The sequence below is a fragment of the Protopterus annectens genome, chromosome 3.part0 (genome assembly GCF_019279795.1).
Source record: "Protopterus annectens isolate FY-2018-M chromosome 3.part0, PAN1.0, whole genome shotgun sequence".
NCBI classification, from domain to species: domain Eukaryota; kingdom Metazoa; phylum Chordata; order Ceratodontiformes; family Protopteridae; genus Protopterus; species Protopterus annectens.
This window is the reverse complement of record NC_056731.1, coordinates 181,282,707-181,300,455: the sequence shown is the minus strand read 5'-3', so window position 1 is coordinate 181,300,455 and position 17,749 is coordinate 181,282,707. Positions and strand designations below refer to the sequence as shown.

The following is a 17,749-nucleotide window of genomic DNA, read 5'->3' as shown; positions in this document are numbered from 1 at the left end:
CATTTTCCTTTCCATTTCATCATACTAAAACCCTGTACAACACTATTCTCAAATTCATTTGAATAACGGTAGTGTTATGGCATTTGAATGGGAAATAGTTTGCGGAGTTCTGATTTAAGGAATGGTAATGAGTACAGTCTGGCATCTGTTTAGCTGGGGCAGTGCACACCAGGGTGAGAGTTGCAGGAAAAGCACAATACGCTGTGGGGCACAATATGACAGTAGGCAGCTAGCCTTGTAAGCATGTAGGGAGGGGGAGTAGCAAAGCAGAACAAGTAAATATGTTTCAGGGTTTTATGTATTTTATTGTATTTTGTTTATATGTTGTTTACCAGGGTAGAACACTGATCACAAAATGACCAAGGGCAGGCTGGGTGCATTAAAACCAAAATTCTACATCTACATGGCACTAACATATAAAATACATGAATATAGAAAACTTTAGCTATACATAGAGGTAAAAATATAACACATGAATAGAGAAAACTACATTTACATAGAGGTTAATATAATTGTTGCAGTCAAACAAATGCTTAAAAATAAAAGGCAGTTTATATGGAAATGTAGGCAGCACTACAAAACATAACATTCAGAGCACAGCATACTCTGTGAGGGAGAATGCTGTTGCAGACTCACTTACTCAGTTTCAGTGGGACAGGTTCAGACAGTTGCTGCAAGGAGCAGACCCAAAGCCTTACAGGATTCCACAATTCCTTTGGGACATGATGAAAAATGTATATGAGGCATGATAGAGAAAGCACTGCATGCAACTGCATGAGTACAGTACAAGAACAAGGGCTTATGCAGGGTGGCAAATGGAATTCTCTTCCTTCCTCTCTAAGGACTTGTGAAAACTTTGAAAACTTTAAAAGTCAGCTACAGTCCTACCTTTCCTCTAACAGGAAATGCAACTGCACTCTCCTCATCTAGCTTAATAATCAAGCCACCCCTTAAACTCCTGACTAACTCTGAGTACAAGCTAACCTAACATAAACGTACATATTGTAAATAACATAATTGTACGTATTATAAATAACTCATCCCACCTTTTTTCTCTCTTTTCCTTCTAAGTCTTTATTCTCCCTCTCAATTAAGTTACCACTGCCATCCTAAATATTTGGATACTACGTAACCAAAGAATTTATTCCTGTTCTCTAGCATGAAATGAAATTGCAATTGTGTCTTTACTATGACTGCATTTGTAACTAAACTATGTAATGCAGAGCTTTTCTCCCCGGGCCTCCACTGAAAATGGGCTCCCTGAGCCCAGTGGACCTCCCCGGTCATCAAAATGGAAATAAATAAATGGCCATTACCTATACCACAGCTATTAAGTTACAGCTTTAGTTTAAAAAAAAGTTGAGTATGTCTAGGTGAAGTCCTGGTGCATACGTGGCACCAACTAGTTAGTACCCAAGGGCATGAGGATCACAGGACACCACTCAAGCATTTGCAATTGGAAAGATGCTCCAATGCTGGGTAAGAATGAAGGTCAGGAGAGCAGATGTGCATCAGTCCATCAAGCCAAGTAATTTTTGCATGGCTATGCTATGTTCTGAGAGAGGTATGTAGTTTGGAGTATGAACTGTGGCTGTTTCAGACAGCATACTTAATAGCATTTTGTGGCTCATTCTGGATATCTGAGACAGTGCATTGCAATAAGAGTGACAACCCTCCATGGATTCTAGAGCTCAGGGATATTATGCTAGAGGCTGACAGAGCAGGAGTTCATGTAATGAACAGTAAAATGGACCAGCTAGGAAAAGGAGTATGGCAGAAGCTCAAGCCTTGGAAGGATAGAGGGATGGACATACTTAGATAATTTAAGAAATACCAGGTGATGCGTCTGAGTGGTGACGCACTGTTCTTCTCTCACACAGATTGTACTCTCTTATCTAGTTGCCAATTCAGAACAGTCCTGAAAACACCATAGCAAGACTGGGTCTTGACATTAGCAAGCTAACAGCTCATTCCTTCAAAACTGGAGCTGCAGCCAATGCCCACCCAAAGGGGCATCAGAAATTGCGGTAATGCGCTTAGGTCAAAGATCACAAGCTTACAGAAGATATGTCAGATCATAATAACTAAATAGTATTGTCTTTTGCAGGTATCGTAAAGCAGCTGACAGAGGTGTGGATTCTGAGGCATTCTTTAATGTACCATACGGCCAGAAAATTGTATCAATTGCAGTGGAACCTGGGTTTCAAAGAGAAAGAAATATGGGTTCATTGGTTGGGAAGGATAGGAATGCAGTGGTGGCACCTGCTTGCAGCTTTAACAATTTGAGTCATTACCTGTACCAAGTTTACTTGTAACATACAAGGGAGAATAATGTAACAAGCAGCGGTCAGAAATATTTGCAAGACCAGTCCAGAAAGGAGCAATAATGTCAGAGCAGTGTAAAGGGCTAGGAAGTTGACCAACAAACTCATTATGCAACAGGTAAGACAACTAGGGGGTTGGGTACTGCACCACACTAATATAAGTTCACCAGAACTGTACAGAAGTTATGGAGCTCATTTGCCACTTTCAGGAACAAAATTATTTACAGAAAATGTAAGGTGCTCTTTAGTTACATCCATAACCTAAAAGAAAAGGCCCAGATTTGTGCCAAACTGGTAGTTAATGAAACCACATATACTGAGCCTGTGGACATAGCTAACCTGTTGGCAGACAGGTTCTATGAAAACTTCACACTCCTGTCCCCGTCACACTTACCCCATGACATCCTTATCACCTGTCGCCTACCCTGTATCTCTAAAGAGCAAGCTGTAAATGCCCTCTCTAAGGCCAAAAACACAGCATCTATGGGACCTGGTAACATCCGAGGCTGCATCCTACATGGGCTCCAACAAGAATTAGAAACACCATTGGGTACTCTTATCAGTCATAGTCTAAGCACCAGCTTCATCCCACCTGAATGGAAAATGGCCACCATTATTCCCTTGCACAAAGGTGGTGCTTCCCTGACCCTGGGAATGACAGGCCTATTCGCCTGACTAGCCTTATCTGCAAGGCCATGGAGAGAATTATCATGGACCTTATCAACAAAGACATAGGTAATCACCAATCACTTGACCCTACTCAGTTTGGACTTGTCAAAGGGAGCTCATACCTGTTAAACCTGGTGGACTTCTTTGAGACAGTCACCAACACCCTGAATGAGGGGAAATCTGTGCGTGCAGCTTACCTAGACTTAGCCAAGACTTTTGACACAATCCCCCACTCAGGCACCACTGACAAACTCAACCAGCTAGGTAGCAACCCTTATATCGTTAGATGGGTCACTAACTGGCTCACTGACAGAACACATATAGTCAAAATAGGGAAATCCACCTCCAACAGCTGACCTGTAACCAGTGTTATTCCACAGCAATCAGTCCTGCAACCTCTACTGTTTGGAATCTATTTCTCCGAAGTACAAGCAAAAACTAAAGGTCTGTGGCTGACAAAGTTTGCTGATGACTGCAAACAGGGAGTAGACATAGAATCTCCAAATGATGTTAACATCCTACAAGAGGGTCTTACAAAAACAAATGATTGGTGCAAAAGTCATGGCCTTAAACTCAATGCAAAAAAATGTACTGTCATCCCTTATGGTGAGAGCGATGTTCCTGCTAACTACCACATCAATAGCAACACCCTAAGTATGCACTCCGTGGTGACAGACCTGGACATACAGGTTGACAACAATCTTACCTTTGATCACCATGTCTCCAAAATGGTAAGACGGGCATTCTATATTGCTCATGTCATAAATAATTGCACTGCCTCCAGGAAAAAAAAGAAGTTATAACCTCCCTGTACTCTTCTCTCTTCAGGCCAATAATTGAGTACAGCGCTCCTTTTGGTATGTACCTTTCCAAGCACCTGCAGCAACTGGAGAAACCACAAAGGTTCCTCACAAGGTAAATTCAGTGGATCATCTGAAATCACTGTCACATTATTCTGTTTTATGCAGACTACTCAGAGGAGATCTCTGCCTTGCATATAAGGCAATCTCTGACCCTGCTTTTTTGGAAACGCTGCACACCCACAAGTCAAATGGTACACAGGTTACTCTCTCTAAAGACCTTACCTGATATGCGACATTAATAGAACCTGCTGAAGGGACAGATTTTCTCCCAGAGGTTACCACACCTTTAGAACAGACCCCCACTTCATGTCAAACAAAGCACCTCATTGGCCCTCTTCAAATGCAATCTGAACAATTGGATGGGTAGCCATAAATCCAACTCGGGGTTCCACCTGTGTCCCTCTTGGACATGGGCATTAGGTGCTGATCATGGAAATAAGGGTAGAACTTGGCTAGGCTTATAAGGGCCCTAGGGCTTAGTAACTTCCTATGATCCTATGAACCTTAAAGAAGGAATGGCAAAGTTGCGATTTGTGCTGGTGGGAAAGACAGCATGTAGGATAAGCCATCTTCCTGTGGCAAAAGGGCAGACTTGGAAAAGTAGAATTGAAAAAGAGTGTGCTTGGCCTGGGGAGGGGTGCAGGCTTGGACAGCTTGGCCCTTCTTTGGGCCTTCTGGTGTAGAGGGCAGGCTGGGGGCACAGCCTGGGGCCCTGCAATTGGCAGATCCCTTTCAGCTGCTGGTTAAGTAAAAGAAATGTCTTTCGGCTTTTCTCAGTTAGGGGTCACCACAGCGGAATGCCGGTCTGCTTATGATTGATAGTAGATTTTGTACGGTGCTGAGGTGCCAGCCCAACACTCACCCATCTGTCTGCATGTCTTTAAATGTCACTCAACTGCAAGGAGGACATGCAGGCTCCACACAGAAGGCACTCCAGCCAAGAATCGAACCGGAGAACTTCCTGCTGTGAGGTGACAACGCTAACCGCTGCAACACCACAGCCTCTGCTGCATGGTATTTGGCAGAAAGGTGACAGGGGACTGCTGATGTTTGGTTGTAGATCCCTTCAATCACTGGTGTTGGTTGAGCATTTTCAGGGACTACAGGGGTATGTTACGGCCTGATTGATTGGATTTGACTTTCTTCCAAGTTCTGCCCTTTGTGCACATCTGAACATTCTCGGTCGGCACTGATTTAATTGACAGTGACTTATTTATTTATTTATTTCCAGTTTAGTGACCAGGGAGGTCCACTGGGCTCAAAGAGCCCATTTTCAGTGGAGGCCTTGGGAGAAAAGCTCCACAGTACAAAGTATAAACTACATAATTCAGAATACATAGTACAAAGTAAAAGCTACATAATTCAAAGTCAACAAGATACAATACACAGTTGCAAAAAGGTGCAGTAAACAACTTGTAGGTGTTAAATGGCAAACTAAGAACAGCTGAACTGCAATATTTACATGTTTGTAGGTTGAGAACAGTAGTAGAGAGTAGAATTTGTTCATAGGTTAGAAATGTCAGATAGTGATTTGAAAGTAGTTATCGAGGGATAGATCCCAGGTAAGTAAGAAAAAAATGGGACTTTGAATGTGATAAAAGTGATCATGAGTTAAGGAAGTTAGGTAGGGAGAGTGCAACTGCACTTCCAACTATGGGAGAGGTAGGAATGCAGCTGGGTTTTGAAGAGTTCAAAGTTTTCAGAGATTCTTAGAGATGGAGGGAGCGAGTTCCATTTTTGGCTAAGGTAAAGGATAGAAGTAGCTGCCCAGTGGGATGATTTGGCTTATACACGGAGATTAGGTTTTGGTGGGCAGATCTCAGGGGTCTGTGAGGGGTGTATGAAGGTAAGATGTTAATAAGTGCTGGACATGCATTAGGTTTGAAAATAAGCTTGTGGGCTGTACAGAGTTGGAGGTAGTCCAGGTAATTGGGAAGTTCCAGCCATTGCAGCTGGTGGAGAGGTATACAGTGGTGAGTAGAGTATTTGGATGAAGTTGCGAACTTTGAGATTTTGTTGTAGCAGGTTTCCAGTTTAGAAGAGTTAGAGGAAGATAGGTTGGTTAGTAAGGGAGCACCATACATCAGAGAGGGTAGTAAGTAGGATGAGTCGAGAGTCTGTTTAGTTGAGGGGGAGAGGAAGTGTGAGTTTCTGTACAGCATGCCAAGTTTCTGATGGGTTTTCTTAATATTTAGTTGAATATGGGTATCAAATTTTAGTTGCTCGTCAATAGTAACCCCAAGAAGTTTAGCAAAAGCAACAATTTCTTTAGTGGTGTTAGCATGGCTGATAATTTTGAAGGAGGTTTTGTCAAGAGGGATAGATTTTGATGGGGTGAATGGTAGGATTTTAGATTTGTCGGCATTTAGGGAGAGATGATTTTGAAGCATCCAGTTCTCAGTAGTTGAGAAAGCAGATTGAGTTTTAGTTTGGAGCTCAAGGAGGTTGGAGGCAGAGCAGACTAGTGTTGAGTCATCTGCATAGTGTACTATTCTGGTGTTGGGAATTGATGTGTGGAAATCATTAATGAAAATATTAAAGAGCATTGGGCCAAGTATGGATCCCTGGGGTACCCCGGATGGGATTGGAAGGAAGGCAGAGGTACCAGTTTTCCATTTCACAGCCTGGGATCTATCAGAGAGGTAGCTGCTAAAACAGGTAATGGTGTTTTGTGAGAGGTTAAGTTTAGAAAGGTGGGTAAGAAGGTGGGTATGGGAGACAGTATCAAAAGCTTTGCAGAGGTTGAGGAGGACTGTGGATACTAGATCACCGGAGTCACGGGCGTGGTTTACTATGTCTAGAAATGAAAGAAGAGCGGTTAATGTGCTATGGCCAGGATGGAACCCATGTTGTGTTGGGGTGAGGAGTTGGTTATTTGTAAGGAATGGCATTAGCTGGAGGTGGATACATTTCTCAAGAATTTTTGAAATAGGAGATAGAATTGCTATGGGTCGGAAGTTGGAGAAATTATTGTTTTTGCCTCCATTGTGGAAGGGTAGGATAAAGGCGGTACACTACAGTTTAGGGACATATGATTCCTGTATGGATCTGTTGATGAGTATACAAATGGGAATGGCAATGCTGTCTGCTGCTAGTTTTAGAAAGATAGAGGGGATGTTGTCAGGGGCATTGGAGCAAGGCTTAAGTTTAGAGAAGTTTTTTTTATGTATGATGTGGGGATGGGTTTGAGATGAAAAGTAGGAGAGTTTAGGATGGAAGATTGGGGAGAGGATTTGAGATGGGGGGAGGAGTTGTTACAGAAGGTTTTGGCGAGTTCTGCAATGGACTTAGTAAAGAATGAATTGAACAGTGTAGATATTTCTGTGTCAGGTTTGCTAGTGTCGGGGCAAGGGTTGTTTCTGGTGCCTGGATTAAGAAGGGAGATGATGGATTTCCAGAATTGTTTGGGGTTTGTGGAATGAGTAGTCTGGAGTTTGATATAGTATAATTTTTTATCCTGTATAATATGTTTTTTGGCTAGATTGTGGAGTTGTTTGTATTTAAGAAGTGTGTTAGGGTGCTTATTGTGGTGATAGAGTTTCCAGGTCTTGTCCCTTTGTAGTATGAGAGTTATGATCTGGCATAATTAATACATGGCTGCGGCCATTTCTTCCAAACGAGTGTGTGGTGTGATTTGTAAAATGATGTGCATGCTTATTTTCATCCAAAGCAATTACTTTTCAACATGTTATCAATCAAGAGTAAAAGATGACTAGAAACCTACATGTGAATGGGGGCTATCAACAGTTTGAATACTGTCAACAACAGCATACCCTCATAGCCATTGCAGACAACTACTGCATTGTAGCTGGCTAATTTATTCATCTTTCACTCTCTGAGCACTCACTGACATTAGTTTCAAGTGATGCCTGCATTATATTTCACCTAATAAGCAAAAAAAAAAAAAAAAAAAGAAACAAAATCGCTATCATCAGGTAATACACAACAAGCTAAAAATAATAAAACTGCCTGAAGCCAGCTTGTTAAGTTCTACAGTAATAAGTAAATACATAACACATTATTAACAGAGATTAACTTTCACAAAATTCTGTCTCTACAGTTAACCAAGTTTATACACAAACAGCCGAAATTTAAATAGCACTATAAGAGTGGTCATTAACAGCAGCCATAGTAAGGTCAGGAAGGGTTTCTAGAAATGCAATACCGCTGCATCTGTTCGAGGAGATTTTCAGCCGGCAGAACTGAGGCTTCTTCTTTCGGCTTTTCCCGGTTAGGGGTCGCCACAACGGATCTCCTGTCCGCTCATGAATGGCAGCAGAGTTTTACGATGTCGAGTTGCCAGTCCGGCGCCCAACCTTCCACGGACGGCACACACACACGCACTTGCGCCTAGGGCCAATGATTTAACAACCCTTAAATGCTTGACGCTGTGTATGTTGCAGTTCTGCACTATTAAAGTATCAGTAGGAAAAACCTGCCAAGCCATAGCTCTCAACCTTCCATTTCCAGAATGTGGAGCATTATGTGTCCTAAATGTGGGGAAAATTATCAAAACGCGGAACACTAACTGCTTCAACTATGAAGCTCACTAGGTACTTAAAATGTATTACTTTATTCTTATAAAAGTTATTTTTTATGAATTAATATAATCCATCATTAACATTATTCACTATGGATATCAGTTAACTTCCTAACTCTGAATGTGTGGCAGACCTTTTCAAATGGGGACTACGAGAAACATGGACTTTCTAAGACTCAAACTGAAGTAAGTTCTTCTTGATAGGCACACTTGAGAGGTATGCCCGACTGCCAACAGTAACAGCATGTGTCATGTTATACTTCCTTCTGCAAGTCATGCTGGTGCATCTAGTGCAACGAGGACTCAAAGTAATTATTTCAAATTAAAATCAATACAGTGCATTAAAGATCTTCAGGCATTACAACAGCGTACAATAATTCCACCTAGTAAAGTGTATCAACGGTAATTCTAATTTTAAAATATATTACTCGACACTGACCACTGCAACGAAGCAAACTGGTTTATAATGGAGGTACTACTAGTATGACGATCCATCACACTCAAACAGGCAGAAGAGAATGCACGAACAGATATAAGAAAAGTAGTAATCCACAGACTTTAACGGGTTTTTTTTATTATTATTAAAATGTAAAGTCAGTCGAAACATGCCTAGGACCTGGCTAGCATCCCGGATAGGAAGGTGATAATATATGCATATATGTGTATATACGTATATACGCATACTAATATAAATAACGAGAGAGAGAGAGAGAGAGAGCGAGTAAATGTAAATAATTACTGAGATGTTATCCAGAAAACCGTTTATTGCAGCCTCTTTAGTCTATTGGCTTTCAGGGAATTATGTGTAGTTTACAACTGAGTGAGGCGTATGTTTCCGACCAGGGTTGCCACCTTTTCAAATGCCTAAAGTGGGAAATTTTTTGCAGAAACTTGAGATTTTGCAAGAGAAAACAAACCGGTCATCAGTACAAAGGACAGAACTTCATTTATTTGCCAAAATAAAAGCTCGTTCTTGTAGCATTTCAGTTGCTTGTGCTATTTCATATAACATTTTGGTGCTTCAGATAGCAAATAATTTTGCCATTTTTTTTAGTTTCTTTCCACAGCACACAACTGCCCACAGAGGGACTGGCCCTCGCAAAGCGGGACAGGTGGTAACTATTTCCAGCCTACACCTCTCAACCTCTTACAGCAAGAAATCTGGACAAAGCCATAAACAAAAGTGGGGCAAAGGCACAAAAATAGGGACATTTTTAAATATTGCTCTTACAAACGTAGAATGTTGATAGAATAACAGGTTTTGCCTTAGCATGAATTTTCTGAAGGGTATGACGTCTGAAACTCAAATTTCTGTCATTATTTTCTAATTTAATCGTTAACGATTTGCCACTAAATTGCCAGAAAACCACACTTTTATAAAAAAAAAACGAACCAAAAATGTGAGACAAAAATGTGGACATTCTGCAAACATCTGTACAGTTGAGAGGTACGTTAAGCGTAAGACAGCCCTAACAAAATCTATTTTACAGAGGTTGCAGTTCTCCAAACCCATGCATGTTCTTCTCCACAGAAGAAACGAATTTACTCCAAAAGTGCCAGCTTAGATGTCAAGATACAACTTCGACCCCATGGGAACTGTCAGTGGCATGCAGTACCCTTGACAATGAATAAATGACTCCAGAACTCCTTTTTTATATGCCAAGTAAATAACGTCAATAAAACAACAAACACAACGGAAAACACTGCGTCCCCGGCAACTTAAAATATTATCCCTGGTCTGGAAAACATATCCTGTACATATTCTGTACAGTTAGCATTTAAAAAGTAAATCTTACGTTTTCTGTACAGGCTTTCGCCGCTTACGAGTTGCATATACGTTGCCGCTGTTCATTTTCTTCCGAGATATAGCCCCCAGTCCATAAATATTTAATCTGCCTCAGTGATAGTTTCAAAAATCAATCCCCCGTCGTGACCCGAAATAGTCCGGTGGTCCTCCGTTTCTTATTCTCGTAGTTTTTAATCCATGGGAAATCCAAATCTCAGCACCACGCTGCAAAGAGTTTGTGTACCCTCCTATAAAGAGACGCCCCTAGTTGATGAATGCTGTCTGCCGTAGGGCGGAGCGGAGAAAGGAAACCCGGACACTGTTGTCAACCCCACATCTGCACAAGACTGCAATGACATCCACGAGACAGTATCCCAGAGTGCTGCTTTATATACTACTAAGCGCAACAAGTAAACAGCACCTCACGCACAGCGTTCCATTACCCACTTCTTCTTTTTACTTGTAGCCACTCTTCTTGAATACGCTACGTTAATAGACACTTTTAAGCTCACCTACTATTATATATAAACTACCTGCAAGTATTTGATTTGTGTCGTTGTTGGGTGGGAGGGTTTCATCCACTATAATTCAGCATCGTCAAGCAGCCAACCGTTTCGCCCCGCCCCCGTCCACGAAGAGTTTGACACACAAATACAAAACAGAGGACGTCTCGAGTGCCTTTACAGTGGTGCGCATGCCTGAAAACAAAAGATTAATGGGGTGGCATAACCCAGTAGCATTGGCATATGGAGATTTGGTATCTTATTGCAGACGTTGCTAAAATTCAAGTAGCGCACCTCTCAACATCTCAGTTCAAGAAATCTGGGTAATGCCTAAGTAATTGGGACAAAGGCCCAAAAATAGAGGCAATTTCAATATTGCTCTTACAAACTAAAAAAGTTGTAAGAATAGCAGGATGTGTGATGTGTCTCTGCATGCGTTTGTCTGAAAGATGTGAAATGTATGCCGTTATTCAGTGACTTCAGTCCTCAGAAATTTGCCATAAAACCACAAATTTTAAGAGGAACAGACCAAAAATATGAGGTAAAAAGGTTGACATTTTGCGAATTTGGACATTTGAGAGTAGGGTTGCCACCTTTTACATTTCAGTACAAACAGGTCAGTACAAAGGATAGAACTTAACTTTTGTTGCTTATTCTGTTTCTTATAACATTTAGGTATTTAAATAATTTTGTCCTAAAAGAGGTATGTCTTTTTCAAACCATTAACCATGCTACGCCTTTCATGGAGTTTACAGGCATTGTGTAATATTAAATCAGGTGTGTCCATGAGCAGGAGAGCCTGTTGGATGTAGATGGTTGTAGAACATTTAGTGGTTTGCATACCGGCAGCATCTACCGAAACATGACAGACACGACTCTTTCATATCGTCAAAATTAAGGAAAGTCTAGAAATAATCAGGGACAATGAGGGACACTTTTTACAATATTAGTGCTATTAACTTGAAAATGTGACGGAGTAAGAGAATGTGAAATGGCATGCAATTTCTGAAAGCAAAGGTCTATGGCCGGGATTCATTAATCCTCCGTGTAAGACTAACTAAGTCTCGGAGACCGCAGTTAAGAGTATGACGTCAGCTCGTCATGCATATGCATGAGGGCGCGCTGACTCAACTCTAAGGCTAACACGGAGCGTGGACGAGTGCAGGGGGCGTGTCAGACTACCGAGCAGTCCAAATATGCACACCCCTGCAAGTGCCTAAACAGCAAATGCCAACAGACATGAGCGAGTCCGCTCAAATGTGTAAATCTCCAAATCAACACTCCCCCACATTCCAAACCTGTGTACAAATATAATAAAATGTAAAATAATTTTTTCCTCATTCCTGATATAGCTGCCCGTATTTGCGCATGTGTGCGTGGGTTTGCCCATTGCTTAGCTACAGTTAGCAGTTCAGACATCGAAGAGGATAATAAACTACTTATATGCAAATTAAGCCAAATAGCAATAGAGTAGTGGTAGAGCCTTCGCACATAGAGGAGGCATTCCCGGCTCGAGTCCCACCACTCCCTTCCCATTTTCTGTAGTAAATCTGTGCATAAAATTAATTCCTGACATTTACCTTTTAAATATTAGTACAATGCATTGAAATGGCTTATGTAGTAGTGAACGATATAAGAAGGTGAAATGGACATGCATACTGATAAAGTCATAAGTAATGTATGTTAAGCAGTGTGAAGCACCGCTAAGTAAAGTTTACCAGTACTAAGCATATTTAAGTATAATTGCTCATAGCTTAGCAGTGCTTTAACTAGCGCAATAGCTTTGCGCGGAGCTGTGCATCGCTCCAACTAGCGCAAACAAAACATGTTTTGCGTGTAGCTGCGCACTGCGCTAACTAGCGCAACATCGGTAAACGTAGAGCAATGTTGGGCAAAGTTGAGCAAAGTCGGCTAAACACAGCCACACCCCCTACCAGTCAGGCCAGTAGTAAAATAAAAAGCAATGACAGGTCTCGAACCTGGGATAGTGTGCACGATAATCACAGTACTGATCCACTAAGCCATGACAGCATTTGATGTTCATGGACTGTCAACACACATATATATATTAATCAAAGTCTACCCAGTGCTAAGCAGGTGTGCACTCAGTTGAAAATTTTCAAATCCGGCCAATTACAAATAAGTGCGGGATATGAGGCATATTTAAGCTCCATAGGTGGGAATACTTGCCATAACTGGTTGTAGCTCCCATCTGCAGGCAGAAATGGCTGGTGTCGGAGAGAGCTCTCGCTTCCGAGCACAACGGTGGGGCATTGAGGAGTCAAAAGTGATGGTTTGGCTCCACGTCCATCATTATAATGCTAGACTCCTGCAGGGCCAGTTCCAGGGCATGGAATACAAAACAGAAGCCTGGAACCGTCTCGCACATGAACTCACCAGTGCCACAGGCGTCCCTCAGACTGGTGAGCAGGTTAGACACCACCATGCAAACCTGAAGAGACGCAAGAAGGACCAACCGAGCCAATGGATACCAGAGGCCCGTGGGATGCAAAATGCCCCACTACTGTGTAGGTAGCCATGGAATGAAGTATGTAAAAATTGCTAGTGTAGTCGATAGTATGGATAGGTATATGTCTCTATATCACTTCATTTACTTCACAGCTGCAGGTATACGTGCTGCGAATCAGCAAGCCTATGCAGATAGGCTGCTAATGCTGCACCACCAGGCAGGTTAGTAATTTTCCTGCATGTACTGTTATATAAAATAAGAAAGCCTGACAAAAAGTGTCGTCGCCCAATAATAAAGGTATAATTAGCCTTGAATAACCTCTCTGCATGTACTGTTATGTAAAATAAGTGAGAGAGCCTGAAAAAGAGTGTTGTAACCCATTAATAAAGGTATAATAATTCCAGAATTATTTCTCTGCATGTATTGTTATATAAAATAAGTGAGAGAGCCTGAAAAAGAGTGTCGTAAACCATAAATTAAGGTATAATACATCTTGAATAAGATGTCTGCATGCACTGTAATATCAAATAAATGAGAGAGCCACTAGAAAAGTGTGTAATGTAATTAATAAAGGTATAATTCCTGTAGTGTGTTTCTGTCATTTTCTTCGAAATGTTGATGTACTCTTGCAGTATAGAAATAGTAGTGTTGTATTAAGCGCTGTCAACCCACACTTGGGTAGGCCCACAGAAAGTGGATGAAGGGAGTGCCAGTAACTCTTAAACATATATACAGTCCTCAACTGTTGTTTCAAGGCTGGCAAGTACAGGTAAATCTGGCACATGAGTAGCTTGTTATTGTGTTCACCAGAAATGTCAGTGTGCTGCTAGAAATGTAGGAGGCTGTTAAAATATAACTGATAATGTCACCTGAACACATCCAGATATGTAGACATATAAATATAAATAAAATATATAAATACGTAGCAGTAACATCTGCATCCTGGACAGTTTGTATGTCAGATACAGGTCAGGTATATAAGGAACTAGCAAAACACATTTCACAACATAATGGACATTGCCTAGTGTAATATTACATGTAGGAGATATATACCTGCAGTCAATAGGAATGTAGTGCAAACTATAAGTACATATAAGTTGTTAATGGAGGTATCTTTTTACACCCTACTATATGTGCATAAAAAATGCAATTCCACACCTCAATGGGTATGTGTAATCTCAAAACATTTGTTGGGGCATATGTCCTATTGGTTTATAAACATCTGCATTCACTTTGATGCATGTGCCCTGTTCAAACACCACAATATTGATGGCCTGTTGCCACCAATCAATCCTGCATGCTGTTGGAATGTCCACTGCTGTTCTATATATGCATGTGTTATGCTTCCTGTTCAACTGCTTGAACTCTGGTGTGTTGGGTTAATGGGAATATTACTGCATGTTGTTACAACTAATTTGGAATGCTGTTGGCTGTTACCAACCCATATTGTCATTAAATTCTCCTAAACACAGAACGTATGGGAAAGCTGGTCCCAGCGGATCCACCTGTTCCACCTCAGCTGGCAATGGCACCTGGCACCAGCAGGTCCAGTGCCCAGCCCAGGACCTCTTCCTCTGTTGGGCCTGTGCCACCTTCGGTTGGAAGCACTGCAGGGGATGGGGCTCGCCCCCACCCCTGCAAGCGTGGACAGAGGAGTGCCACCTATCACCCCCCGAACGGTCTGGGCTGTGGTGCGTAGGGAGATTGAGCGTTCAGTCGTTGATCCTGTACGCCAGCTCGAGGCAAGAGTGGTGTGACTCACGAGTGAGCCTGCCCCTCCTACGCAGCCCCCAGCACAACCACCCTCCGGGCTGTGAAGGTGCAGTGGTGACTGCCCATGGGTGAGGATCTCAGTTCCACTGTTGCCATCTGTGGGCTCATGGGCTTGTGATTTCGAAACATACTTCCTCGTCAATGGTGTTCACCCATCCCATGTGTTATATTCCACCCCTGTATGCATCTTGTTTGTCTTGTCTGTTTACCTCCCCAACCTTCCTCCCAAAATATACCTACTTCCCCTACCCCACATTCCACTCTCACCTGAAAAAAAAAAAAAAATGAGCAATCTGCTCCCACAAAAAAATTACGCCCCATACATAGCTGCCCATTTTGCACAAATTTCCGCTGGACACAGAAACTGAAATTCAATTGGCAGTACAACATACTTCGTTGTCCTCACCCCTCTCTCAGGGGTGGAAGGTTTCAAATTTCCCTCCAAATTACTAGTATATGCACAGTTGTTGCTGTTAAAGAAATGGGCAGCTATGGACCTTCCCTACACCCGTCCTGCACATCCCAAGCTGTTTTCCCTACTGTCTTTCCCTCTTTGTGCCCCTTTTTCACCACTTTCCTATTTCCCCATTTTCTTTTCTTTCAAAGAAATGAGCGCAAAGGTTAGCGGGAGTAAGCACTTTTAAGCAGTCATAAGCGGGTTTGAGCAGGTGTGCGCATGTGTGCACTTAGCTTAGTATTGCTAAGCATCATGCAAACCCACGCAAACCCACTTACAACTGCTTAAAAGTGCCTTAGTCACCCTGCATATGAGGGGCCTTGTTCTGCTCAGCAGCAAAATAAAACACCACTGTGAGTCTCGAATCCCAGACCTTGGACACACAAGACTGCATGAAGTACCACTAGGCCACAGTAGATATACAGCAGGTTGTTGCTGAAATATATATATCATGCATCAGAATGTATGAATGTAAAGGAAAGATAGGAATGCCATAACACAAAACCTGTTCTGTGGAACTTTACCAGCAGTTGTTGTGGAATTGCATTACATGACTGTGATAACAGAACCAGACATTCTAGCAGTAAACAATGTTACAGCAGCACTTTACAACCCCCACACAGTATCATAGCAGGACAATCCCCACCCAAATGTACAAAATACCAGTGTGTTTAAGGTACAGCAAGGATGTAGGTAGGCATACTCAGTACTGGAATTGTCCAGTTTTCATGAGCATCCTGTGATAATGTCAGCAAAAGAAAAAGCGCAAACTATGCAGAAGTGAGTACATTTATATCCACAGTACAGCAGTTCCCAAACAGTTCATGTGCAAAATGAAAACATCTCAATAACTACGTATGTATGCCAGCTAATTGTATAAGTAGAAAAGAAAATACATACTCCCATGTATCTTGTGTTAGCATTTGTAGGGATGAGTACAATTCCTCACTGTCAACTGTGTACTGGAAGTGGCAACATTCAGGTCTGAGTACAACATTCAAATCACTGACTACACCCCTAGCATCAGTTATGAGAAGTATACCAACCTTCTGACTTACACAATGGTATCCACAGCAAACAAGCATGGTCCCCACTTTGGAAAGCTGAAAGGGATACGCCTACCTGACTTAGCAATTTATAGTATTGGGTTGCTATGACAGTGAGTACTGCAAGTATCACACAGCAGGCTGCATGCAATTGCCAAATGGTGGCCACCAATTGGTGCAGAGGCCATCACATGCACATGTGCAGATGCCTATAAAAGCAGGCTGTACTTGCTGTCCACACATGCAATCATTTCATTGCAGGAACGGAGGGAGAGAGAGCGAGAGAGAGAGAGACAGACGGACGTACTTACGCAGCCAATAGCAGCAGGAAAAAATAAAAAAAGATAAACCACAAATATATTGAAAGAAAAAGTAATATGTAGCAAAAAAAAAAAAAGAAAAACTAAAAGAATATATTGAAAAAAAATATATTGAAAAAATATATTGAAAAAAAGTATATTGGAAAGAAAAATATATTGCATAAAAAAAAACATCTCATATTGAAAAAAAAATATTTAAAATAAAATATTTAAAAAATATATACTGAAAAGAAAAATATATTAAAAAAAATAATATTTCAAAAGTAATAATATATTGAAAAGAAGAATAGTCATATTGAAATAAAACATATATATTGAAATAAATCAGAAGATATAAAAATAAAAGCTATTACAAAGCACATGAAACAGAGGAATACGAACACATAGAAAGGTAAGGTATGTAACAGCTATGTATTTACTGGCATGTAGTAGACGTTTATGAAGAGTACTCTACATAGTTTGAATCATCCATATGTGGCAGTAGTGCGTATGTATGCACAGATGCCCTGCATAACTACTGGCATTGAGACATCAGTGTGTAGCTGTGTGCAGTGGGATATGACTGTGACATATGTAGGTCAGCATTAAATGTCAAACATCTGATCCATGTTATCTGTGTTCTGTACAGTAGTGTGTACAATGTCTGTTTGTGGGAGTAGTGCATACGGTTATATAAACATGGATGTGACAGAGTAACAAATGCATGATAGTCATATTAATGTGTAGCTTAGCATTGGCAACATCTGTACCAGGCTAGTATGTTAATCTAGCATTTGCAGCTATATATACACCCTCTAATATTACTGTGTGCTCACATGTAACACCTGTTCATGTTGCAGCAAGGCCCAACAGGTCAGCCATGAGGTACACAAACTTACAACAGTGTGGACCTTGTGTGTGTATGGCACACACATATGGAGAGATCTGCCTGTGTCAGATATATTAGCATCTGTACATGTGCATAGAGCAAGGGACATACTGCAACTGTTTGTGAAGGG

General features: G+C 41.4%; 1 protein-coding gene across 1 annotated transcript in view; it reads right to left on the bottom strand.

The window, feature by feature from the left end:
• LOC122796306 (aryl hydrocarbon receptor-like) overlaps positions 1–10,795 on the bottom strand; it is a 1,394,090-nt gene extending 1,383,295 nt beyond the window's left edge. Inside the window, exon 1 of the mRNA XM_044064677.1 lies at positions 10,193–10,795. Coding sequence (XP_043920612.1) covers positions 10,193–10,248 — 56 coding nt within the window. The 5' untranslated portion in view covers positions 10,249–10,795. The remainder of the gene's footprint in view (positions 1–10,192) is intronic.
• Between the last annotated feature and the right edge of the window lie 6,954 nt (positions 10,796–17,749).